Source organism: Onychomys torridus, chromosome 13, assembly GCF_903995425.1.
Source record: "Onychomys torridus chromosome 13, mOncTor1.1, whole genome shotgun sequence".
In the NCBI taxonomy this organism is placed as follows: domain Eukaryota; kingdom Metazoa; phylum Chordata; class Mammalia; order Rodentia; family Cricetidae; genus Onychomys; species Onychomys torridus.
The window spans coordinates 3,131,237-3,159,177 of NC_050455.1; the positions used below are offsets into that span (position 1 = coordinate 3,131,237).

At 44.8% G+C, this 27,941-nt stretch overlaps 1 protein-coding gene and 1 non-coding gene across 2 annotated transcripts in view; one reads left to right on the top strand and one right to left on the bottom strand.

The window, feature by feature from the left end:
• Lama3 (laminin subunit alpha 3) overlaps nucleotides 1-27,941 on the top strand; it is a 252,313-nt gene that overhangs the window by 49,682 nt on the left and 174,690 nt on the right. The window contains 6 exon segments of the mRNA XM_036204961.1: nucleotides 14,043-14,160; nucleotides 14,818-14,936; nucleotides 16,639-16,809; nucleotides 19,095-19,186; nucleotides 21,740-21,855; nucleotides 24,230-24,348. Coding sequence (XP_036060854.1) covers nucleotides 14,043-14,160; nucleotides 14,818-14,936; nucleotides 16,639-16,809; nucleotides 19,095-19,186; nucleotides 21,740-21,855; nucleotides 24,230-24,348 — 735 coding nt within the window.
• Nucleotides 13,936-14,003, bottom strand: Trnas-uga. Its single transcript has one exon. It is a non-coding gene; the product is annotated as a tRNA-Ser (tRNA).

Below are 27,941 nucleotides of genomic sequence, written 5' to 3' on the forward strand. Positions count from 1 at the left end.
CCTGCATTTCTGAATCAATTTGGATAGGGACGAGAAATGCATTCTCAGCAGACCCTTTTGAAAGCGCCAACAGTAAGGACTATTCCCTTACAGACGAGCACTGAAGCGCAGAGGGGAAAAGTGGACCCACAACTTGACCTCTTCAGAAGTCTGGTTCCAGATCCAACAGTCTCAGCTCTTACAACACAACACACTCACCATAGAACATGGGATGTTGTCTAACACATTGCTTTTCATGTATGTAAATGGGCTATTTTGTCTAGTTTGATGTTGTGTGAGCATACAGCTCACATTACTGAAACCCCATCCATGTTCATCCATATGACTACTTTCTTGTTATGATGGTTCCAGGGTTGGCATTTGTATGGTCATTAGTGAGATTGATTTCCGTGTTCTACTATCAGATATAATATTACCATGGTGTAAAACATATTCAGGTGTAAATGTTTTATGCTGAAAGCCATACAAAATATTTAGAATTGTATTTTTCTAAGGAAATATCTACTAACTAAGAAGTATCCCCTGAGCCTCAAGAGCACAGGATTGTCTGCTGTAGCTACGGAAGCTTTTATATATAGTGTTGCCAGATGAATGGAGTAAACCAACCTGAGCTTTAGGAGGAAATCCCGTCTTACCTGTGTAGTATTTGGGGTGTAGGGAACACAGCTGCTTAGGGGATGAAGACAGAAAATGGAGAGGACTGGCAGGGGCTAGGTTTGGCTCTCAGAGAATGAGCAGTGCCAGCCCTGGTGTGGAGGCCTGGAGTGATGGAATTTGGGGGTTCAACCCACAATAGCCAGTCTCTCTTTTGTAAAATCCTTAGCTGCTTGCTGATGCTTACCCTTTCTCAGATGCAGACCTCATCCCGTGGGTGGTGAGGCTGGATTGGGTTTTCTCTATGCTATGCTGGCACGGATGATGTTTCTCCCCACTGAGTCCCCTTCCCAGCCAGTGTGTGGGAGATTGAAACTGCTCCCACACCTGCCGGGATGCCTGGAGCCAATTCTCCTTGGGCTACTAGTTCCCCATTTATCCACATCCTATGTGGTGGGTCTGTCTGGCCACCCTGCCCACCTCCTTGGCTCCTTTCTACTTAATGGTCCCCTTTCTGGTACATCCTCATGTCTAAATATAACATCTCACAGATGGATTCCCGGCAACTGACCTCAACTTCTGACCAAGGCTCAGCTGGGCATAGACCCACTTCTGATATCCATCAGGTATGGAGGGTGTGGAGTTCATGCCAAGCCATGTTCTTGCCTCCAATATTGCTACCCCAGAGCTTTCCTGCAGCCTTCCCACACATCGTCCTGCCGTGAAGAATGCCTGCTGGGGGTCTTCACAAAGTCCAGGACAGCGAGGTGGGAACATCTGGGACACAGGCAAGTTCACTGTTCAATAGTCCCCTGGGACGCCCTTCTTACAGTGGCAGGGACTTGTTTTATGCCAAATAAGCACACTCCTTAAGTTCTGGCTGCCTACCAGCGTTGTCCTCATCCAAGTAAAATGCAGGCTGTGTCCTGACTGAAGGCTCTGGGTGCCAAATGTTCCTGCCCAGGATAACCCAGAATACACCTTGTGTTCTCAGGGCAAACACTTCCTGAATTGCTTTTGTGAAGTTGCTTGGTTGCTTGGTTGGTTTTCACAGCACTTTCGAAGCAGATGCAGACATCTAACGAGAGAGCAATGGCAGAGCCGAGATCTGAACGTTGAGCAGGAGTGTTGGCAGGCATCTTGGGGGTTGTGGTTAGGCTTCAGTGGGGGTCACTTGGAGTTGAGGGGAAGTGAGGTTCCTCTAAGTGAGGTATCAAGTAGACACCTGAGTGTATGGCTCTGAAGTTGGCTGGAGGGAGACGTGGTTGTCAGTGGCATACGATGGAAGTGGATGTAGATGGGGAAGGGATCTTGGAGAGTTGGAGGAGAGAAGGGGATGAGCTAGCTCATGGCGGTTTGGAGCTACATGGGATGGGAGGAGTGTGGAAGGTGGGAAAGAAGGAGTGTGGCTTCTTGTCTAAATATAATATCTCACAGATGGATTCCTGGCAACTGACCTCAACTTCTGACAGTTTTTCTCTTTTGTGAAATGACAGACGCATTTAAAAGCTAATGGCATGGATCCATAGAAGGCCAGGAGGGTGAAATTTGGAATGTGGGATGAGCTTTTGACAGGCAGTCTTTCCCTCCCCTGGTTCAGAGGGAAGCAGGGTGGGTGTGTGCAGATGCTACCGTAGTCAGATTTGTGTAAGGGGAGACGTGTTTGTGTGTGTGTGTGTGTGTGTGTGTGTGTGTGCTCGCACGTGCGCATACACATGTGAGTGTGAGTATGCTCGTGTATGTTTGCATGTGCATAGTGATATTACTGATAACAGAGAAAAAGCAGCCTTCAAGAGTGTGAGAAGCAGAGATGGGATGCTGGGGGGAAGGTGGGGGAGGAAACAGAGAATCAGGGTCAGGACCCAGGAAGCTACACAGTGGCAGCGGAAAGCCTGGAGTCCACCTTCAAGGTCACTGCTGAGGCTAGAAACTGCCACTTGTCCTGGTCACTTCCTTAGCCCTGGGTCTAGATACTGGGCTCAGTAGGCCCCTGCTGGGATCAGCCATTGTCCCCAGAAGCCAGACAGTGCTATCTGCCCTGCTTCTGGAAAGAATCTTTCAGTGTCTTTGCCTTTTTGTGTTTCTTGCTCTAGATGCAAAGTCTTGGAAGGAGACATCAGTGCACTGGGCCCAAGGCATGAGCCCATCTGCCTCCCCTGTAGGGAGCTGGGAAAATCGGCACATGAAGCATTTAAAGTAGAAGTCACATTCTGTTCACAGAAACGTTCAGGTGATAGGAAGGACATTCAGGTTCCAGAAGTCGAACAGAGGAAGTACCGATGCCTGAAATGTGGCCTGTCTCTAGCCAGACTCTGGGCAGTTGCTGCAGGACCCCTGTGTGGCATCCACATACCCAGAGGACAGACTCCAGACCCCAGAACTTGACTGCAATCTTTCTCAGAGATCAGGTGAATGCTGTTGTATGGGCTTGTCACTGTGACAAGCAATAGGACATCTTGAGGCATACATCTGTAGTCCTAGCACTTGGGAGGTAGAGGCAAGGGGATTCAAGGCCAGCCTGGACTGCATGCGAACCTGACCCCTTCCCCCAAATATATCAACTAAATGAGTCTCCACACTCTAGAGGCTTTAGTATTCAGGAAGTAAAGACAGTAAAGGTCAGAGGACATTCTAGGAATATTTGATCTGAGGCTGGGCTGGTTTGAAGTCATACTTCATGTGACAGCCGATTCTCAAAATAAACATGCTGATAAAATGGAAAACGCTGAGCCAGCACCTTTGGCCACCGTTGTACCTTCTAGAAATACACAGATGTCAACAAGTACACAGCTGTCTCCAGACCTTCATCTCTTCCCTGTGTGGAGGCGCTCCGACGGAGGCACACCTATTTTCTGTGACATCACTTGAGCAATTGACTCCTTTAATCCTGTTAAGACCAGAAAGGCAGCAGCCAGAGCTGGAGAATGGGCAGCAGGTGTTAAGACCAGAAAGGCAGCAGCCAGAGCTGGAGAACGGGCAGCAGGGAGATGCCCATCAAGGAATATATTGTCTCAGTTGAACAGGAAGAATAAGTGGTTGGTATTTTGGGTGATGTGAACAAGCTTAATTCAGTAGTCCCACATTGTAGGCAGGGTGGGGGTAGGGGACGGCAGAGTTCTGGTGTGAAGTCATGTCTAACACTCAGCACTCCACAAATACTTCCGCTAGCACCGTTGTTACTACTGCTGCTACGTCCTACCGAGTTCACATTGCATACATTGATTATGGCATCATTTTGTACTCCATTACTAATTAAATGTGTCACTATCCAATAAAGAATAAAATTAGTCAACCAATTAGAGGAGGATTTGGAGAATTACCTGGCAGTAATTAACGTCCAGTTCTCTTTGCCTTAGGTAAACATGACTATGCAATTTCCCTTTGTCATGGTTTGTCAGGTACGTTCTCTGGCTGCTCAGTTCAGTGAGTCAAATGTTGTAGCAGTTTGCTTGTAAATTGGCAAAACAGAAGGCATGCATGAAGAAATGGGGCTTTTAAGGGGCGCCAGGCCCCAGACACAAACACTCCCTGAGGGTTGCGAGTAGCTAGAAGAATAGGTAAGACACAAGACTTAGTATAGGATGGGGCTCACAGGTCCTGGGTGTTACATTTGGTTGCTGTGATAAAATTCCATCACCAAAAGCAACTTAAGGAAGAGTTTATTTTGGGTTAGGGTTCCAGAGGGAGAGTCCAATGCAGGAGGTCAAGGAAGAAGCTGAGAGATCACATCTCTAATTACACACAGAAAACCAAAAGCACATGGGAAGCTTGGCGAGACTATAAACTCTCAAAGCCCACCTCCAGTGATGTGCTTTCTTCAGTAAGGCTGCATCTGATAAAGGGTCTACAGTCCTCCCAAACAGTGCTACCAACAGAAAACCAAGTGTTTAAATACATAAGCCTGTGAGGAACATTTCTCTTCAAACCACTAAACTGGGATTTGTGGGGTTTCAACTGTTAGGGTCCACAGACAACCCCACAAAGGACCACCAATCACGTATGCGAAAGCATTTATTTGTCAAGAGAAGAGCTCCTGCATGCAGGAGTCAGCCACTCAACAAAATGGTGACCCCCAGAGAAGCTCGCAGGCTCCTTTTATAGACAACCAGGAGGGGATTAGGTCATCCTAAACATGACTGGCCAAGCAAGCAGCAGCCATACTAATATGTTTCTTATTGGCTGGGGCTGTAAGTGCTGAATCATGCCTGATATGCAATATCTACCCCACCTGCCTTATCAGAAACTGAAACAGAAACTGAAACTCAAGCCTAGTGGAGGCTGGGGCCAGGAGAAGTCCACCATGGTGCTACTCATCAACCAGTTCGTAATCACTACCGAATCTATTTATAAATGTTGATTGGGGCTAAAATGTTCTTCAATAGCAATTTGGGCTCAAGTTCTACACATTAAGCCCATTAGGTAATGATGACTAAATTCATAAGGATGGGAAATCATGTTCTAAGCTGCCAAAAATTTTATTAGTATAAAATATTTTTCTTTTTGTATGTATGTGCGTATGTTCATGTGTGTGTGTTAGTGTGTGCACATGTGTGCATGTACTTACGGAGTTGAGAGGGCAGTGTTGGCTGTCTTTCCTTATGGTGTCTTCTCTAATTCATCTTTTGAGGCAGGGTCTCTCCACGAACCCTGAGCTCACTGATGGGCTAGTCTGACCAGCCAGAGAGCTCTGAGGATCCTCCTTTTCCTTATCTGCCTTCATTTCTGTGGTTAATGATGTTCATGGCCATGCCTGGATCTTACATGGGTACTGAAGATAGGAAATTAGCTCTCACTGAACCCTGAGCTCACTGACTGACCAGAGAGCTCTGGGATCCTTCTGTCTCTGCCCTCCCACCCACACCCAGTTCTAGGTCTTTGATGTGCACAAACAGGCAGGGCTCCCAGGAGGATGCTGGGGATCTGAATGTAGGTCCTCAGACTTGAACAGCAGGCATTTCACTGTCTGGGCTATCTCCTCAGCTCTCCAGTGTAAGACTGAGATGCAAGGCTTCCATTTTCTTCTTATTATTTTCTTATAAGTTGTCAGTGACACAAGTCTTTCTGGTTGTTTCACTGAGACGGGCCTGTCTCCACAGCTGGTTTCAAAGTCACCATAGGCTAGGCTGGTCTCAAGCCTTCATTGCCCTCCTGCCTTTGCCTGCAGAGTGATGGATTTGTAGGCATGTGCCCTGTGCCCAGTGACCCACATCTTTAGCTTTATTGTTTGAGTGTGCTGGTGGGGAGTGAACTCAAGTATGCTGTCCATGCATGGCAAGCACTCCACCACAGAGCTGCATCCCCAGCCTAAGCTCCAGGTTTTTCTTTTTTCCTGGAATAGAATTTTTCTTTAATCAGAACAATTGAAGGACATTAGTGCATGCACATGGTACTAAGCCCCAATGTTTAGACTAAGTTTTGGCTTAGAACTTTATTTCTTAGACTTTTGTGATTTTTTTACCCAAAATTCAAACTGACACATAAAAACACACATTTTTATATATGTATATATATTCATACATATATATGAACATACACTATGTCATGTTCAATTTGGGATACACATATCTATTTCCTCAAATGTTATTTCTTTATGGAAAACATGTAAACTCTGTTCTCCTTATCTGTGGCCACCCTAATGTGGAATAACCCACTATTACTTATTTATTATAACTAAAAGTTAGTTCCTTTGCATCATTTTCTAACCAAGATTTTACAGAATCCTAACTTTTCTCTCCTAGTTTCTTGTCTTCCTGTTGATTCATTGCTCAGAGTACAGGGACCCTTGGTGCGGGTTTTTCTATTCTGGGCAGGTTGGCATATGGGATGAAGGGTAGACTTGCCCTCAGAGGAAGAGGAGGACTTGGGAGAGGTGTTAAGAAAGCACCCAGAAAGCCTCTGGTGGCCTGTCCTCATCACCAGTGCAATAGGGTCCTCTCAGAAAGAGATGCTAGGGTCAGAGATCACGTAGCACTTTTTGAATCCTGTCTTAGTTTCTGGAACGATCTACCTTACCCTTTCCAAGCGAGCAGTTTCTTCTGGGACCCAGTAAGAAGCCAGGAGTGCTTCCTTAGAACTTGGCCAAATATGCCTTTCTGATAAGAGGAAGGGACTTTCCAGCACAGAATGACGGCAGTGGCAGAGGTGGTGGCATCCTGCAGAGCTGACAGGAGCATTCTGTGGACCAGGATTAAAGGGCCGGGTGCAGACTGGCTGAGTCATAGTTTCACCCCTGGCTCTGATGTGTTCTGAGGATTTGATTCGTTATAAAAATCTTTCAAACCAGGTCACCACAGTGAAGCATCTCGTCCCTCCTGTGTCTTCCCTTCTCAATGAAAAATAAAAACCCTCAAGCTGTTTCAGTGACTGGATGGAGGACAAGGGATGTCACACCCGTGTAGTGATCGGCATGAGATGCTTCACCCGGGCCAGATGATGAGCAAATTAAGACTGGAATATTCTGATAGGATAGCCAGCCTGTAAGGTAGACTGTGGAACATCCCAGAACATCTGAAATGTCACTGTTGAGAAAGACAAAGCCATCGTGACTGACGTGTGTGTGTGTGTGTGTGTGTGTGTGTGTGTCTTTAGACATTTTAGACAAAAGATACAGAAGAGACCTGTATCTAAATGTATCTTATACCTGACCAGATCCTGGAATAGGAAAAGAGTGTGGTGGGCATTAGAATGGGGAGTTAAAGGGGAATTTGAACAAGAACAATGTATTAAATAGATTTATTTTGATTACACATTCATTTCTCATTGTCCTAGTTATCTTATTGTCACCCTGATGAAACCTCAGTCATCTGAGAAGCAGCTGGGTGAGATTGGCCTTGCATGTTTGTGGGGGTTTGGCTTGACTGTTTGTTGATATTGGAGGCCCAGCCCATGTACACAGCACCACTGTCTAGGCAAAGTGGTCCTTGGCTATATAAGAAAGTTAGCTAGGCATGAGCCTTTGAGTGAGTGAACCAGCAAACAGCATTCCTCCATGGGGTTTCAGCTTCAAGCTCTGGCTTGACTCCTGCCTTGACTTCCCTCAATGATGGACTGTGACCTGGAAGTGAAAGCCACATAACTCCTTACCTCCCCAGTTTGCTTGGAATGTTTTATCACTGCAACAGAAAAAAAACAAAACAAAAACAAAAACAAAAAAAAGCCTAGAACAGTCCCAAAAGTTCTAAGTTTATGGAAATGTCCATATTTTGGGGAGATACATGCTGAAGTATTTAGTAGCAAGCATCATGATCACTTTTAAAGAATCAAAACTACGTGTATGTGTGAGTGTGTGTATGTGTGTGTGTGTGTGTATGTGTAGCAAATGTGAACAGCAGATGGACAGCCATTAAACTTTTTTTGAGATTTTTTTGTAGGTTTGCAGACTATTCAAAGTAAAGCATTAGAAAAATTCATTATTAAAATGCTTCTTTTTGATCAGTATATTCATTCATTAAATTAGAATGTTCAAGTACTACTCTCTTGAGGTTCACTCAACCTGTTGGTCTACTAGTATCTGCCTCCTGAACCCAGGAACAGTAATACAGATTTTAAAACATTGGTTAATGCATGCATTCATTCATACATCTGTGTATTATTCTATTTGTAGCAAATTCTATTCATTCATAGCAAATATTCAGTTCAGGAAGGCCCCAAAATGAATAAGCAGCCAGCTGTAGCAAGCTGTAATTTCAATGACTTCAGAGGGAGACTTCTATCTTATCGCACCTACTCGCCTTGAAGTCTTTTGAAGTCAAAAGGCCTTTCAAGTGTCTTATCTGCTTCATCAGAACACTTTTAAAAAGACTACCCTGTGTCTCCTGAGTAGACAGAGCCCAGGCAGCTCTAGCTTGTCACAAGTGTTTGAGAGGAGATTACAAGTCCACAGTGTTTAGCTATTTCTCTCCCACTCCTTATCTTTGCCCCCCAAATATTTCCTTGCAAACGCCCTTTGCTTTTGGTTCCCCTGCTCCTCTGCCTGCTGCTTTCTAGTTTCTCGGGGCCCTCTCGTTCATGTGAGTGGATCTCAAGGCTCACTCATGTATGCTTCCAAGTGTTTTCAGTGGTGGGAGACCAAGTGTGGGAGGAAGAGAGTAAGTTCTTTTCAGTGACCAGTCGGCAGGAAGTAGACCCTGCCTGCTGGCTTACCATGCTGAGCAGGTTGTGAGCACCCAGAGACCACTCACTACTGCTCAACAGCCTTTGAAAAGCCCATATGTCGGAGGGGATTGGCTGCTGAGCTGGAGCACTGTGTAAGAATGAATAGCAGGTTTCCACAGTGGTGGTGGATCCATCGAACTGTGCCAGAGGAATGAAAAATGAATGCAGTCCACCGTCACCAGAGCACTTGCACATGTGTGTCAAGGAAGCTCAGAGACAGGTCCCAAGACAAAACCTGGGAAGGGCACATTTTAAAGTGGATCGTCCTGTTTGCGTGGTGTTGAACGACAGTGGATAGACTCCGCATGTTCATTAAATTAGCCCAGGACTTCAGGAGGCAGCCTCTCCCATTTCCCCCAAGAGCCATCTGACGCCCACCGTTCAGCCTGAAGCAGTCTTTGAGAGAAACGGCGCCCCATACCCACTCATCCACATTTTTTCTTTTTTTAGAGAAAAACAATTCAGAACATGCCCCCACGGTTGGGCGTGCCCGGCGGACCTAGACACTTCTGCCTAGTTATTTCCGGTTCAAAATAGCCATTTTTGGGTCAAAACATCTCACGTGACTAAGACTCCGTGGCTTTGCATGGTTGCAGCCATGTGATCTACGCACATGTGTGGAGTAGCCACACGAGTCCCTGTACGCATGCGCGGCCCACCCTTTATAAGCTGGTGCCATTTGCACCAGTCTCTCTCTTTCCCCTTGACCACGTGTGTTTCCCACAGGCCTGTCACGTCTGTCTCTTTTTTCCTATCTTAGTAAAACTCTTCTGTGGATCTGTGGTGTTTCGGGACGTTTCCTCGCAGGGTAAGAGCGCCAGATAACTAACATTCTAAATTAGCCCAGGCAGTAGGTTCACACAAGCCGAGGCCCCATCTGCTTGCTGAAGTCTCTCCCCACCCCCACTTCCCACTCCTACCTCCATCTTTCTCCCTTCCCCCTCCCCTTTGCAATGTCTTGTGTAGCCCAGGCTGGCTTCAAACTTGGTATGTAGCCGAGGATGACCTTGAACATCTGGATCTCCTGCCTCCTGGTTTATGTGGCACTGGAACTTGAACCCATGGCTTCCTATAACCCGATGGCTCCTATAACCCCTATGGCTCTTGCTGGAAATGTTCAGTAACTGCAATGTTACAGAAGAATAGCATAACACCTTGAAGCAAGCTAAGCTAAGCTCAGGAGTCAGTGGCCACTAATGATAATCCATTGAATATTTTGTAGGAGTTAGGACCGTGAGAGTTTGATGAGAGATAAAGCATGCTTAGAAAGACTCTCATTCAAAACGCCTCATTTATTGCCCATCTTAGTCTCTTACGTAAATGTGGGTTTACTTTGACAGGACTGAAACAGGTGTATAAGCAGTTGGAAGAGCTCCATATTTGTTATAGTTTTTCTGAACAGGAGTTCTTGAATTTCCCATGAACCCTTCACTGTGCAGTTATGGCCCGTGTCTTTTGGAAACTCTACTTCTACCTTTAGGTATTGCTTTATCAAAGCACACTTGCAATTCCTCGTGCTTCCGTGTCAAGGAGGAAGTTCCCTCACACATTGGTGGAGGGTGTATTGAATTAGACAGACAGACAAACAAGCGGAGAGACATGACTACTCCTAGGGATGGTGGAGGAGAAGGTTTAGATAAAGGAGAGCATAGGCAGAGGCAGGGACATCTGGGAGTGTCCAGCATGGACATGACCAGACTGAGGTGTGCCATGTGAGGAGAGGGGAAAGGGGGTAGGGAGCCAGAATTGCTGGGTTGTATATGGAAGGGCAACTGAGAGAGGAGCTGGACTGGAGAAGTGTAGGGGATGTGGAATGCCAGCCGTACCCTGTAACAGGTGGGACTGAGGGATGCTGGGAGAACCTGGTGGCCAGGCCTGCTTTGCGATGTTAAATAGGCACCTTGGTTAGCCATTTGTCCCAGGTTGAGACCTAAAAGGATTACTCACAGCCCAGGTAAGTATTATTTCCAAAACTGAAAAGCACACAGCTGAAGGGACAGAACTGGCTGGGACTTTGGGCACTGTCACAGCTGTGACAGTCTTCCTTCCCTAGAGAGCCAGGCAAAGGGGATTCTTACATGAAGGCAGACTCTGTAAGGGAGTGGTGGTTCTCAGAGTCTGGTGAGAGCCTGTGGGGTCCCCAAGGCCAGAGGACCTCATTTTTACCATTAAAGATCTAACTGGGTTAAGATCTTTTCCAAATGCTTCACCCAAGCAAAACGTGTCACTGCAGAGAGAATGTGGAAGCACATATGAAAACCCATTCATCTTCCATTCACTATGACAGTTAAAGGGATTTGCAAAAACAGAGCACTGCCAATATTCTTGTTTGAGAAAACACAGTTTTTCATAACTATCTAACCTTTATCTTGGGATATAATGGTGCTGCATTCAGCACTGCTCTAAGGACAGACCTGACGGGTGTGTGTGTGTGTGTGTGTGTGTGTGTGTGTGTGTGTGTGTGTGTGTGAAGAAGAGACACAGAAAAGCTAGGGGTTGAGCAGACCAGGTCTCAGATGAAGAAACTGCAACACCCTGAAATCTCAGCGTATTTATTAGTAGAGTTGAATAGAGAGGTGGGGTTATTGCATACAGCTCAACAGGAAATAGGCTATTACATACAGATAAACAAGGAGGTTGGGTTTATGGTACACAGCTGGACCAAGGAGGCAGGTTTAGCTAGTCTAGTAGAAACAGTCTCTGCAGGGGAGCAGTCGTCAGGCCCTAAACATCCTGGCGAGGAAAGTATAGCAGACATTTTTTGCACACATTATTTACACTCACACTTGGATCAAAGATGAAGGCTTTGCCATTTTGCTCTGAGCCTCACCAGGAGGGATGTGAGTGGGGGGTAGGTGTTAGGGGGAGACTTTGCTATTTTCCTATGGGTCTGAGGCTTTGGTCCTTGACATGGCTTTGCTCATGTCAACAGCACAGTTCATTCAGGACTTTACTCACTCAGGGCTTCCTACATAATGGAGTTCTTACTGTAAATGAATAATAATATATATGTTTTAAATCTCTCAACTGTAAGCCAGGTGGTGCACACCTTTAATCCCAGCTCTTGAGAGGCAGAGGCAGGCAGACCTCTGTGAGTTCAAAGCTAGCCTGGTCTACAAAGCAAGTTCCAGGACTGTTGTAGGATATTTGTATACTATATGAATATTATATTTTCTGTGATTGGTGTAATAAAAAGCTAAATGGCCAATAGCTAGGCAGGAGGTGTAGGTGGAATTTCCAGGGAGAAAAAGGAAGAGGAGGAGAAATCTAGGCACACAGGAGACACAGAGAGGAAACAGGAAGTACAAGATGAAAGAGCAGTAATGCCACATGATGGGTTAATTTAAGTTATAAGAGCTAGTTAGGAACAAGCCTAAGCTATAGGCTGAGCTTTTATAATTAATAAGAAGTCTCTATGTCATTATTCAGAAGCTGGCTGGCAGGACAGAATAAGACTCATTACAGGACAGTCAGAGCTACACAGGGAAACCCTGTCTTGAAAACAAAACAAAACTTTCTCAACTGTGAGATTGTTAATACGTCAATAGAAGAATCAACAGAAAAGATTTTTGGGTTGTTCTATCATTTTTTAAAGTGTAAAGAAATTTGGAGACGAGAGAGAGAGAGAGAGAGAGAGAGAGAGAGAGAGAGAGAGAGAGAGAGAGACTATATAGATTTGGGCTCCTAATTTAGAGTTTGAAGTATTAATATTAGATAATAGTTCTCAGACTTTAATACATACATACATACATACATACATACATACATACATACATACATATATATAGAGAGACACATATATCATACAACTTAAGCCATCGAATGTGGAAAACGGTTAAAACCCCTACTGTTGTTGTTGTTGTTACTATTATTACTATTATTTTGTTCCCAGGGATTGAGCCAAGACCTTGCATGTGATTTGCTATTGAGTTACACGCCAAGAGTTCTCTTATAGTATTTTCCCCCCAGGAATAGAGCCCCACAGTCCTCTTTTCCTTCCTTTCTCCCAGTAGATGAGGTCACTGTTCTGCCTCTAGTGGGTTAGCTAATGGCAGTGGGGCAGCCTGCTCAGAAAGCCATTGTAGAACCTGTTACTTGTGGTGTCTTGGGTCCAGGGATTTGGGGAACAGGGAAGGTTCATTAACATGATAATGCAGATTTGTTTAGACCTGTGCTCTGCTGCCATTCTTGGTGGTATCCCCTCTGTCCTTTGCATCCCTTAGGGATGTCTGTAGCTGGAGTTTTCTCCAGTCCCGCTCGGGTCCACAGCTGCTCAGACCCAAGTAAACACACAGAGACTTATATTACTTATAAACTGTATGGCAGTGGTAGGCTTCTTGCTATCTAGTTCTTATATCTCAAATTAACCCATTTCTATTAATCTATAAGTTGCCACATAGCTTGTGACTTACTGGTACTTTTACATCTTGCTTCTTCTGTGTCTGGCTGGCGACTCCTGACTCAGCCACCCCAACATTTTTGGTCCTTAGTTGATTCACATTTTGGATAGAGGCCTGACTGTATAATTACAGAGCTTGAATGCTTTTTGAGGAAGGGGAGTGTGGAATAAACTGTAGAGATGCTGGGTATTCTTGGGCTATATTTGGGCATTTAAGAGTTGGAGGTGAAGAGAGCAGGGCCAGAGCCCACCTTCCTTTCTTCCTATGTTTGTGTCACTCTGTCATAGGTGAAAGAATGATGAGAATCAACAAGAAACTTGGTAAGAAGGAAACAGGAAAAGAGGAGGCCAGTGCAGACATCTCAGGGAAAGAGGGTGCAGCCCCACCCAATGCTGTGTGGGTCTCAGTCTGTGACTGGGATCTCTCCAGTACCCGGACCCACAGGGACTCCTACAAGAACCTTGAGCTCTACTGTTGGTTCCTGTTCCTCCAAGGACTTGGCACACCGTGCTTTGTACTTGCCATGAAGCTTCTGATATAGACCATGAGGCTGTGCAGGCTGGCTGAAGCTCAAGATACTTGGTTAAGATGTGACAGTGCAACCATGTGTACTGAGAGGGGGAAGGAAGACTATATGGTTTTGAGAATAACAATCTTGAAAGGCTGCAGCTGAGTAGAGATGTTCACCAGGCAGATAGAAAAGGGATCTGCATCTTGTAGCCTTGGGAATCACCGCCCTGTAGAAATAGTCAGAGCTATGGACAATGTGACGTTAATCTTTTCTTTTTGGTGATGCTGGGGATTGAACCCAGGGCCTTTTGCATTCAAGGCAAGTGTTCTACCACTGAGCTATACTCTCAGTCTACACAAACTGTATCTCTCTTGCATTTTCAGCTTTTCCATGTGGCCTATGTTTTAATCAAATTTGCAAATTCTCCACGCCCTGATCTTTGGGTCTTGGAAAGATCTGTAGACTTTGGAAGCACCTACTCACCATGGCAGTATTTTGCTCGTAAGTAATCTTGTCTTCTGTGCTATGAGGGGCTTTGATTATCTGAAACCGTTTAAGACTATGGATTTAATTAATAAAGAGGGTCTCAGTGTGACTACATAGGGACTGGACCTCCTAAGTTGTCCTCAGAACATCCCCATTTCTCAGCCTTGTATGCACTGATTCTAAGGGTCCCACATGCAGAATGGAGGTTGTACCCCCTTTTATAACAGTTTTGCTCCTACTGGTGGGAGCTACCTGTAAGTGAGCTGCAACTCACGTCCTTGCCCTTTCATGAGGAGTCAGGAACAAAGTCGGCTCTTTATGGATCCTGGGCTCCATGTTTCTCACTTAGAACCTGTTGTCTTTGCTAGTGAGGTATGTAAGTGTCTCTGGACCACATGATGAAGCAAAGTGGCAGCAAATTTGCTCAGAGGGTAAAGTTGCCTCCTCAAGGTATGAGGAAATGATAGCGTATCTTCAAAGGTGCTTGCTGAAGGGCACTTGAACTGAAATAGCCAGGTATTTCTTTTTTATGAGTTAAAAACTTCATGCTAAGCTCCCATCTAGAAGTCCAAAAGACTTCTTGGTTCTTCCTCTTAAGGAAACACAAGGCATTGGAAGCATTCTAGAAGAAAAGATGCATTATTTGATAACATCCCACTGTTTCCTTTCTAGATTCTAGAAGAGATTGTTTAGAACAGTTTGGACAAGAAGCAAACATGGCCATCACCCAGGATGACCAGGTTCTCTGTGTCACAGAGTATTCTCGCATTGTGCCTCTGGAAAATGGCGAGGTAAATGGTTTTGGGAGGCAGTCGGGTAGGATTCAGAAGGGACAGGAGGATATGAATTGTCCCCAGGAGATAGTATGGACCAAGGTGGGAAGCAGTGCTTTGGAGGAAATAGGAAAGGAATCACACCAAAGACTGAGAATGAGTTGGGTTGGAAGTTCTATGTGGGGCCGAATTCTCCTCAGGAAGTTAGGGTTTGGGATCCCAGGCCCACAGGTCTCAGAATTCTCCTCATGACAGAAGGCAGTGGGTCCCTGGTAACTGGTGACACTCCATCCCACCTTCTCATGCACGATTTCCAATAAGACTGAGGAGGTGGGGCAGGTGGCAGTGCTAAACCCTGGTGAAGAGACTGGTGTCGGCACAGGACACCCCAAGACCGAGTTCTCAGCACAAAGGAGATTTATTTGCCCCAGAGGGACAAAGGGCAGGGAATAAGAGACAGAGACAGGAGACAGAGGATGAGGGAGAAGGGGAAGGTAACGAGGGAGAGGGAGAAGAGATATTCTCCAGAGGACAAAGGAGTGCCTCTGGAGAGAGCCGTGGCCCATAGAAAAATGGTGTTTATAAAGGTACAAGGGGAAACCCCATGTTAGGACCAGGTTTTTAAATTTTGATTGGGCTTGTTAACTAGGTGATCCAGAGGAGGTTTCTGATTGCTGGACCTTGGTGGTCAGCCTCAGGAGGAGGAAGTGGCCAAATAAGGAAATAGACCTTGGGGGCTAGCTTTAGGGGCTAGCTAATGGTTTTTAGCAAGGCAGAGGGAACTGGGGAGAAGGCCTGCCAGAGCCATCTTTGCTGTGCTTGGGCTGGTCCCATTTGACATGGTGGATGTCAGCTCTTAGGGAGAAAGCAACTGTTACCCCTTGGAGTTGCCTCTGGCCCTGCTGTGGAATCAGCTTAGCTGTAGCTATGCAGGGGACAAACCAAAATGGAGACAGTCAGGGAAGAATTCCACGGAAATGGGGAGGCCATAAGGAACATAAACAGACTTTCCAATCAACTCTTGTTAGGAGTTTGAGATCTTACTTAAATAGCTCTACTCAGTATCTTCAGCTGGGGAGCAGCTCATGTTTCAAGCTACCAAGGCTTAGACTTTGTCAGCTGAGGCACGAAAGCCTGAGCCATTGTTCTAGTTCACATTTTTAACAACATTTAGATCAATGTTTCTCAACCTATGGGCCGCAATCCCTTTGGGGGTCAAATGACTCCTGCATATCAGATATTTACATTATGATTCACAACAGTAGCAAAATTACAGTTATGAAGTAGCAACGAAAATAATGTTGTGGTTGGGGGTCAGCACATGAGAAGCCGTATTAAAGGGCCTCAGCGTTAGGATGGTTGAGAACCACTGGTTTCAATGATTTCAGCTTTGTTTTTGATGCAACTTGACAGAATCACTTCCCTGTGTTTATAGACATAACAGTCTCTCTCCAACATTTCATGGTGTTTCCCCTCCACAGCCACCTGACAGGTCAGAGGTTTAAGAATGAAGTGAGAACATCTTCACAGAGATCAGGTTTAAATGTAGATCCAAGAACTAGCAGATGTTCTGACCTATAAACTAGATGCCCAACCATCTCAGCTCGTCCAGGGGCTCCTTTGAGAACCGGGTGCTTTGGGGGCATATGTTATTTTTAGTGTCTTGTGGCTGCATTTTGAGAAAAGGACTTTGGTCTGGTGTTTTGTTTTGTTTTTTAAGGTGGTTGTATCCTTGATAAATGGTCGTCCAGGTGCAAAAAATTTCGCTTTCTCTGACACCCTGAGGCAGTTTACTAAAGCAACGAACATTCGCTTGCGATTTCTCCGAACCAATACCCTCCTTGGGCATCTTATCTCCAAAGCAGAGCGAGACCCCACTGTCACCCGGCGGGTGAGTGGCATTTGATGACCTCCTGATCACCTGTGTTGTTGCTTGTTTTGCTTGTCCAATAAGTTCAGTTCTTCCGAGTACTTTTCCCAGCCAGTGATCTTAGGTAGAGGGTGGGTCCTGTCTAAAATAGATATGGCTATTTGAAGAAAAATTACCCAGGCCTGGTAGTGTAGGCCTGTAATCCCAGATGCCAGGGAAGCTGATGCAGGAGGATTGAAATGCAAGGCCTGGTTGGACTGCAAAATGAGTCTCGGGAGCCTAGGCAACTTAGCCATCAGTCTAGCTCAGTGGTAGAACCCTGGGTTCAATCCCAAAGACAAGAAAAATTGTTATATCAAAAACTGACTGTAGTCAGCCTGGTATTGGTGTAGGTGGGTAACTCTTGTAGTCAACAGCCCCCAATGTCAGAGGCCTAAGAAGGCCTTGCTCATGTCACAGCTGGTGAGCGCAGCTCCATGCGGTCACCCTGGGTACCAGGCTCCTTGTGTCTTCCTTCTGATTCTCTGCCTCAGTTCAGCAGATGAAAGAGGAAGGAAAGAAAACCCACACACCCCAAGCTACAGAGATCACTTCTGTTGGAAGGCCTTGCTGGTCAGAGGTTGCAGTCTATCATGGCCTGGCAGCTTTTTCCAAAGCTCGGTGACATGGGGACTTCCTCCCCAGTGAAACTTCCTGCTCTCTCTACCTGCCCTTATCTGGAGAATGTCCCTGGGCCTGGAGGACTGATCTTATCTGAAAGCTTCTCTCTAAGCCTGGATGCCTGGTTTGTCTTTAGCTTGACTCTTGGCACAGCTTCCTGTGGAAGCCTCCCTGCTGCACAAATAACTAAGACTTATACTAGGAACTTTGCTATAGGACCTGCTGCCACTAACCTAGAGTGTGCCACTTAACGTGAATTAGAGTTTGTCCCCAGGCTTCCCAATGCTATTTATTCCCTATGCTCTGGAATAAAGCTGAGCTGATTCACCCAGATGACTGCATCTCCCAGAGGGCTGTCGCCATCGTAACCACAGCCATCTAAACTCTGTTCCCTACTTCCGCTCCCTCCTCCCTCATGGACTAGTGCACCAACGATCTAGAGGAAGAAGCAAGACTACAGCTTCCACTGAGAAGATCTGGTCCTAATGTAGACCCTCCTAGGGAAAGAGCTCCGAAACATGACCCAGTGGAGGAGAATGTGGTGGTTCAGTAAACTCTGCACTCTGAGGGAGAGCTGTGGAAACACTTCCCATCCTCTGGTGTTAGGATGGTACCCTGGCTTCTAGGGACAGAGGGGGCCAGTAGAAGAAGTGACCTAAGCTCACTCTTCTCCTGCAAGGGCCTCTTAATGACGCAACCAAAGAGGAAGCTAGAGAGCCAGATATAGGGCTGCTACTGATATAGGGGTCAACCCAAGGACAAGGGGCAAGATCCACCTAGAAGATGCCCACTGTACTGCCAGAGTTTGGCATTTTATGTAGTTAATAGCAGAGAGGTTAGAGGTGGGCAGTCTGGGAAGGATTCGTTACAGTTTTTCCAGAAAGGTCAGGTACCTTGTCTGTAGGCTACTCACCTGCATTTCCTGTGCTCTTAGCTCTTTCTGAACCTGTGGGTAGATGGAGACAGTGATAAGGATGAGCTGGGCATTCTGAAAAACCACAAGTCCCCAGCTCACCACTTCCCTGCATTTCCAATTATCTTTGTGAATGTTGCAAGATGTGGGTGTGTGTGTGCGCACCCGCGCACGTGTGTGGGTCTGGTTTAGGGGCTGAGCCTCCCCTGGGTCTGCTGCTGACTCTGGCTGGTCTTTGGGAATTTAAACTCTTAGCTCTAGCCTTTTTGAACATGAATTAGGAAGGTTCCAACAACTGCCAACAACTGGAGGCTCCTACAGATGGATCTGATCCATCTTTGTAATATTTTCCCCCTTCCCACACCCCAGAGGCCAGTTTGCACATAGTAGGCACAAAATTCATTTTTGGTAGATACATATGCTCAATGTATAGCAAACTTAAAACACATCATCTCATTCCAGTAAGCTGTCGTATGATTTTTCCCCATAGGTAATTTTCTTCCCTGCATTTAAGGCATTTGATGTTTTAACAGACAAATTGTGAAGGCTTTAAAAAAAATTAAGTTTAGTTGAGGAATGCATTCATTTTGTAACACAAGTTAAGAGTAATGTGGCTCCCATTTGTGTTCAGGTCAGCAAGGAGGAAGGCATAAGAGTATAGAATGAAGGAGAAGCCGAGTCAACCGTTATGCAAGTGGAGGCACTAGCTTGTAATTCTCTTTTTGTCATGCAGTACTATTACAGCATAAAGGACATCAGCATTGGTGGGCGGTGTGTTTGCAACGGCCATGCGGATGAGTGTACTGCTGACAACCCTGAGAAACAGTGAGTATGAAGCCCCTGAGAAACAGGGAGTGCAGAACACCCCCCGCCCCCCCCCACACACCTTGCTCTGGATAAGCCTAATTGTTGCAGTGCATATGTATACCCTGCTAAAGACTTTCAGGTTCTAGACCTCATCAGGAGTGTTTCAGAGAAAGGTGGTGAGTGTGTGTGTGTGTGTGTGTGTGTGTGTGTGTGTGTGAACTTTCCTTCCACAGAATACCAGTGGGTCCATGGCAGACATGACTAATCAATCACAGCACCCTATGAATAATATGGAATGCTGCTACCAAATCCCCAAATCCAAGACCATGCTGGACACTCACTAATAATTTTTATTCACAGTTGGATTTTGCATTTCTTAATTAAAATTTTTTATTCTTATTTTTATTTTGTGTGTCTGAATGTTTTGCTTGCATATATGCCCAGTGCCTGTGGAGTCCAGAAGAAGGCATTGATCCCCTGAGACTCCAGTTACAGACAGTTCTGATCCACCATGTGGCTGCTGGGAATTGGACCCAGGTCCTCTAGAAGAGCGGCCAGTGCTCTTAACTGCTGAACCATCTCTCCAGCCCCTGATTTTGAATGTATTTAATTTGGGGTTTCTACCATGTTTGACAGTTCCTACCTCAGGATGGAATTGGTACCGAAGGTGGGAACGCACATTAGGGTTTGGCTTATCATGAACATTCTGCGTTATAGAAAAAATCTTTCAAGATTGCCATGAAGTCAAATAGCCTCAGTCTCATTTAAATTCTGCCAATACAGAACAGTTCAGCAATGACAATCTGGTGTCAAATACTCATGAAATCTACATGTAACAGGAACCAGCCTCTGCTTGAGATGACCCAGGCACTTGATGGAAGAAGCCCATTTTAGACAATCAGCAAAGTTAGTTCTAGGCAGAATACAGTTTTAACCAAGAGGGTTTACCATCCTGACCTCACTACATGGATAGTGGCAGGATCTCACTTTTGATTCTGGGCTTTCGAACAGCCTGCTAAACAGGAAGAGTCTGCTCAGGTTAATCTTTTGCTGTGTCACAACCTAAAATGTCAGCTGCTGAGGAGAAAAATGTTGGAAGATATTAGGCTAGATAAGATGGAGAGGCCATCATGGAAAGGACTCTGTAATCGGCTGGGTCTGAAGCATTTTTGTAGTAGATGTAAAGTCAAGTGCTACCTCGCCTTTATCCTAGACTGAGAATCAGTACAGCAGTGGCTGGGGGATGTCAGTGCCGCCCCAGCAGGCACCAGGCTTCTTTCTGTGCTATGCTCAAAACTTCCCTATGAATATAGTTGGACCTTGTGTTCCTCAAGCAATGTCCCTTAAACATTCTTCCAAGCCAACACATGCCAAGTATTCCATTGGTCCTGAGCTGAAACTGCCTCTGATGAGAGCCCATGTGGCCTCCAGCTGCAGTGCTGTGCCAGTTAAGTCTATGTCTGTGTGCCTTCGCAGACAGCAGAGCAGGGAGAAGCATGGAGTCTTCTTTCTGGAGGGTGACTCTTCAGTCAGCCATCCTCCCCACTGCCTCTTACATCAGGGCTGTGGGGTGCCTGGAGGCCCAGCCCAGAGCTGTTCCATGATGGGTTTGAGTGTTCTTTCATCCACAGATGAGTGCTAACTCAATGCAACCTTCCATTCCATTAGAAGGTCTTTTTCCAGCTTCATTCCAGGTTTCAGAGAGGATGTGATGCTAAATGCATCATAGGAAACTTAGTACCTGCTTGTTCACTTATTTTTATTTCTTACTCATTTATATTTATTGTTTTCTGTAGCCCAGGTTAGCCTGGATACTGTCTATTCTTCAGCCTCTGTGGAGGAGTGATTATAGGTGTGAGCCACCATGCCGTATTGTTCAGTTATTGTAACATAATGTGGTAGAGGAGAAAGAACTGGCGCTTCAGGGTCAAAGTTCGGTTTGACATTTGGTTCTCTGTTATCACCACTTGACCTTTGGCAAATATCTTACTATCTGCATCTTAGTTTCACCATCTGTGCAACGGAGACAATGGGGTTGACATAAATGTACAGATTGCTTTGCTCTGCTAATGGTACAGTGAATGTGCCGTGGATGGCTCAACACTTGTGTGTGTAGCATAGACCATGTTTGTATACAAGAAGAGAAGTTTTTGTTTAGTTTTGGTGCTGGGCATTGAACTCATGACCTGTGCATAAGAACAACTGATCTGGTGTTAGGGGTGCACTCAGTTGGTAGAGGGCTTCTCTAGCAGGCATAAAGTGCTGGCTTTGAGCTCTAGCACCACATAAAGCCAGAACCCCACAAACTGGGCATGTAGCATACACCTATAATCCCAACACTTGGGAGGCAGAAGCAGGGTAGAAGTTCAAGGTCTTCCCGAGCTACATAGTGAGTTCAAGGTCAGTCTGGGATTAATGAGAACCAATCTCCAACAAAATAAAACATCAAATCAATCCAAGCCAAACAACTTTTGAAACTCAGCACACCAAGGCAGGAGTACTGCCCTGAGTTTGATGCTATACCTACAACAACTCTTCATTTACCAAACTCTGCTCGGCCTTCCTGCTCAGGTTCCGGTGTGAATGCCAGCACCACACCTGTGGGGAGACTTGTAATCGCTGCTGTGCGGGCTACAATCAGAGGCGCTGGCAGCCTGCTGCTCCGGGGCAGCACAGTGAGTGTGAAGGTGAGTGTTGATGTGGGGCTCCTCTCCTCTCTACCTGAGGACTAATAGCAAGTGTGCCCTGAGGTCACAAAGAGGGTGGAGTCATGTCAATTTCAGAGACTCAGTTCTGTTTATTATAAGTCCAACTCCCCCTTTACTCTAGATATGTGTTTCAGACCCCTCGTGGATGCTTATTTCAAGGACATTGGAGACCCCAAGATGTCCTATATGCTCCTCTACATTCACAGTTATGAGAAAGTTGAACTTATAGATTGAGCACAGGAAGAGATGAACAGCAACCAATAAGAAATTGTGACATCACCAGATTGTGATAAACTGGCCAGCATCACAATGTTTGCATTCGAGAGCCTTTTTTAAGTAAGACAAGACTCTCTCCATATCTATTCAATATAGTACTGGAGTTCTAGCTAGAGCAATAAGACAAGAAAAGGAGATCAAGGGAATACAAGTTGGAAAGGAAGAAGTCAAACTTTTGCTAGTTGCAGATGATGCGATAGCATACATAAGTGACCCCAAAAATTCTACCAGGGAACTCCTACAGCTGATAAACACCTTCAGTAATGTGGCAGGATACAAAATGAACTCAAAAAGTAAGACAAGGGTCACAAGAACCTGAGACCCTGCAAGCTGATCTCATCACCAACTTGAATCCAGGTGACTCTCGGGTTGGAAGCAACAGCCACGAAATGACAGCTTGCACCATGCTGCACTGGCGGCATGGCCCACAATTTGAAACACGAATTGTTGATTTTTGTGACTCTATTTAATATTTGTAGATTGCAGGTAACTTAACTATGGAAAATGTAACCACTGATAAGAGGAAATCAGTATAAGGAAAACATCAGACTTAAGAGGAAAGTATCCTGAATTCAAATATAAGAAGAAAAAATTCTTAAGTATATACATGGTACTTTCATGTATGGCTCGGGCTGAGTGTTTTAACGTGTCAGTCTCTCTTTTTAGCACTTTTAGGGTGTGATAGCAGATAGAGACTACGCTGTCTTGAGGGCCGAGAAAGAGATGGGAGTGATGGCTAAACCACAGTAGGATGCTGTTGTGGATAAATCTTGCAGAAGGTGAGAGAGACTGGAGAAAATAGTGGAGAGCTGCTCTTAACTCAGAGCTGTCTTAGAAAGCTAAGGAAGCGATGGTTTTTGACACACCCCACACCATCTGCATTATTTCTTTGTGTTGCTGTGATACGATTACCAACAAAAGCAACTTATGAAGGATGATAACTGGGTTCTGCGAGGTCAATCTCCAAGAAACACCAACGTTCAGACCATATTGTGGAACTGCTATGAACATTTTAATCAGATAGCATAGTGGTTGTGTTAGGCATACTAACTAGTCAAGATTATACTATCTGTTTAATTTTGTGTCCTGATCTTTTTCATTGATTTTTTTTAAAGATATTTTTGTCATTTTTTCCCAATCATCATGAATTCTTTGGTGGCATATAGTATCTTCACAGTAGGACTCCAAGTCAATATAGTGGGGGTTAGTGGAGTGCCACGTGTGCCTAGGAACATGCTCCATCACAAACAAAATATGTGCAGCTCCATCTTCTTAGGATTTATAGTCAGCCAGATGTGTTATTTATCTATAGTTAGACATTGACCTAATTCCTATATTGGCTGATAGGATTTGGAATATAGGCTTGGAATCAAATATAAGATCTGGAATCAAACAAAGAGGACTGACTTCTGGCTCTCTTGTTTATGGGCTGTGTAGCTATGGATCATCTTGTAGCCTTGCTCCATTTCAGTTTTCCTATCTGTGGTATGGGGATAATGGCACCTATATTAGAGAGTAGATCAAATGCAACAATGCATATAAACATATTGCACAGTAAATAAAGAGCTGAACAATAGTTTGTAGTAATATCAATAGTGGCAGTAGTCTGTGTACATAACTATAATGGGTATTTTAATTCATCATTGTTATAATCATATATCTTTTTTTGTTGTTTGTTTTTGTTTTTGTTTTTTTTTTTTTTTGAGACAGGGTTTCTCTGTGTAGCTTTGTGCCTTTCCTGGATCTTACTCTGTAGACCAGGCTGGCCTCAAACTCACGAAGATCTCTGCCTGCCTCTATCTCCTGAGTGCTGAGATTAAAGGTGTGCATCACCACCGCCCGGCTATAATTATATATCTTTTAAGAAAAGAGAAATCTTTCATTTACTGTCAAAAAGAAGGGGCTATAAGTACACAATCTTTTATATAGTAGTCTTTGTGTAAAAAACAAACAAATTCTCTACAGAGTATCTCTAGTGTTTCAGGACAGACTTTATTGTAAGCTACAGAGCAGAGATCCTGTCTGGGAACTTACTAATGTTGCATAGTAATTTGACCAAGAGTGCTTTTTTTACCAGCCTGCAACTGCCATGGGCATGCCACAGACTGTTACTACGACCCGGAAGTGGAACAGCAGCAGGCGAGCCTGAACACCAAAGGCACCTATGCAGGGGGAGGAGTCTGCATCGACTGTCAGGTGAGACAGCACATAAGCAGGTGCCCATCTTGGTCTTGGCCTGAAATCCCTTCTTCAATAGATCCCTGTGTCTAAGCTGTCTCCATAACAATAGGGGCCCAGACAGGCCCCCACTATGTTGGGAGATGAGCTGGAGGAAAGTACAAGAGCAGCCAATTGGGACACAGTCAGGCCTTCCCCAGATGGCTCTGAGACAACCCCGAGATGTTATATGGAAAACTTAATCCTTGATCCCTGCTCACATGTATAAAGTTGACTTGGTGTTAAACATGGTTGAAGAGTAAGCTGAAGCTGTAAAACCTGAGAGAAAACCACAGAATCCCTGTGTGATTCAGAAGGTGAGAGACTTTCCTCAGTCATAGAAAGCTAATCGTTAAAGATGAAGAAACCCGATTTCACTGAAGTGGAAAACTTCCTCTCACTCCCACGGAAGAAAACAGGCGGGCAAGCTGCAGCCAGGGAGAGAATATTCACAAGCTGAAGTCTGTCAGATGGTCGGTAACCACAACAGATAAAGAGGTCCTAAGCTCTTAAATGAAGATAGGTAATCCCCACATACACACAGAAACCAAACAGCCTCTTAGGAGTGCTTTAGTATGTGAGTGACCAATAGGCTAGCAGTCAAGGGCTGAGTAGCTTCCTTCAGGAGGGCCATGCCAATCAAAACCACAAATCACCTCCGCCTCTCACCAAGACAGCAATTATTAAAAAGCCTAGCAACTACATTCAGTGAGAGGTGAAACAACCGTAGATACCATTCCCCCATCGATAGAAATGCAAAATGGTGTACCATCGCTTCAGCAAAGGCCCAACAGTTTATAAAATGCAATGAAACATGCACCTTCCTACACTGTGATAAACCCTACTCCCAATTCATCTATAAGAAACAGAGGGGCTGGAAGTTCAATTCCCAGCAACCACATGGTGGCTCACAACTATCTGTAATGTGATCTTCTAGCAGGAAGACAGAACACTGTATAATAATAAAGAAATAAATCTTTAAAAAGAAAGAAAGAAAAAAAGAAAAAGAAATGTATTGGTTGTGAACCAAGCCTTTAGTGGCTGAGCCATCTCCAGCCCCAGAAATGCTTGTTTTCCAATAGCCTCCTCGGTCATCAGTAGTAGAATCAACAGACAAATTCTTGCTCAATTACATAACAGAACACTAAAGGGCAGAGAGAACCTTGGGCTGATGCTACATCACAGCACTGAGGATCTTAGGAGCAGTGTGGTAATGGAAAATCAGCTTTCACAAAAGGTTCATGTTTGTGGCAGCCATTGGCACAGAATTCTTAAACACAAGTTAGGAAAGTATCGGAAGTGTGATTAGCTCTAAGGGGTGTGGTGGTGGGAGGCTGACTGGGCAGGAACATGGGGATTTTCTGAGGTGAGGTGGTGTTTTATATTGAGATAAGAAACTGAGCTTGGTGAATGTATGATTAAGAGTTTTGTATGTACCAAATATGTTTTATAAGAACGAAAATCACAAGCATGTGTTGAATTCCAGTCAATTAAGTCCATGTTTAAATACTTGGTGGAAGATGATTGGCACCTGTAGCATTTGGGAATACACAAAAAGTCAGATGTTGATGCATGGACAGAGGAAGAGGTTGGGGGATGCTTATTATGTAGCAAATAGAGTAGGATGTTCATGGTAATCTGTAGGTGGGACTTGTATGACAGTTCACTGTGAAAACTTCCCATAACAAACGCTGAGGCAAAGGCAAAGGGAAGAGGCCAGAAGGCTTGCCTGCATTTGCTCCTTCTGTTTCTGGTGGTAACACTGCCATACGTAGTGAAGACTGGCAGTTACCCAGGTTGTTTGGGGTGGTGCTCAGAGGTACTCTGTTAACCAAATGAAGTTGAATGTCTCCCATGAAGACGGTACTTGCTCCCTAGTTATTCACATCCATGGTGAGGTCAATTAGGTATTTGTCTCACTATTCCAGATAGTGAGACAGAACCATCTGTATTTCACATGACACCTTGTAAAACAGATGGGAATACAGCCACAGAACACATGGTTCTGTTCTGCCCCAAACCCTACCGTGCACAGAAAAGATATTTAAAAAGCAAAATACACCCTTTCTCCAGAACTCATTATAAAGTGAAAATGAGGAAGTCATGTTGTTTGAAAAGACCAGCAACTCCAAAAGATTCAAGAAGAAAGTGAACGTGAAACACATATTCCAGACAGAGTACAAGGCTGCAAATCTCAGAATGACATGGAGCCCCAAGAGGCCACAAAAGGAGCTGATCATGGGGTTAGAGTCAAACTCACTACCCCAAAATCTATAAAACATAACCTGTGCTGAGCACAGTGTTTTCAGGCTTGATATTTCCTGAAGCCAGCCCATATATTCAGTGTGATTTTAGGACTTTTGTAGAGATGGACAGGCAGATTCTGAACTTAATAGCAGAGAACATAAGACTAGATTGTTAGAAATGAGTAAGTGTGGGACACCCAGCCTCTAAGAATCAAAACTGTTCTGAATCTGTACTTGGATATGGACTCAGCACAGAGATTATTGCCAGAAACTAATGATCTAAGACAGCTTATGGGAACAATACAATTTGATTTTATGTCATGTCATTCCTAATGGAAAAGATGGACATTTTGTAAGTGGTGGTGGGACATGTGGTCCTTTGTTTGGGGGAAAAATGAACTGTATTTTATGCCATGTACACAAGGATGTGAAAGTCTTCACTGGTAAAGGAAGAGAAGAGGGGTCATAGACCGGCCAGTTTGGTGATCCAGTTTGAGTTTGTTGGTAAAGAACACATACCCTATAGCAAATTCTGTCCCCTAGAAATGCAGTAATTGCACTGTTTCCCTCCATTTCTGTTCAGTGTCTGCAAGTGGAAAATGACGAATTATCTGCCATCATCTCAGAGCACACACACACACACACAGAGGCTGTCCCTAGACACCTTCACGTAGTATCTCAGCCAGTTTGTACCACCATAACGAAATACCCGAAATGAGTTAATTCATAAAGAAGAAACTTTTACTTTTACATAGTTCTGAGACCATGAAGTCTGGGATCAAGACAGCAGCCTGTTTGGTCATCTGGTGACAATCTGTCTTTATGTGGTGGAAGGCAGAGGATAAATGGCCAAATACTGTGGTCTCCTTTCTAAGGACCTTAATCCACTGCTAAAGGATAAGCCTTTATGACTGAATCACTTCTGAAAGCCAGTGTCTCTTAACACTATTACACTGCCATTGAATTTAAGCCTGGATTTTGAAGAAGACCCAGCTGAACTGTAGCAGATAGTTGTAGGCAGAGTTTTTAGTTGGGACCACTGGCTCCCCAAATAACCACACAAAGACTTATTATTTATAAATGCTTGGCTGATAACTTAGGCTTGTTACTAGCTCTTACTACTTAACCCATATTTCTTATCTATGCTCTACTATGTGGTGGTACCTTTTTTCAGCATGGCATGTTCATCTTCTGCTCCCTCTATGTCTCACTGGCAACTCAGCCCTCCTTCTTCCCAGCGTCCTCTCAGTCTGGCTCTCCTGCCTAACCTCTTTCTGCCTAACTCTTGGCCAGTTGGCTCTTTATTAAACCAATGAGAGTAAAACA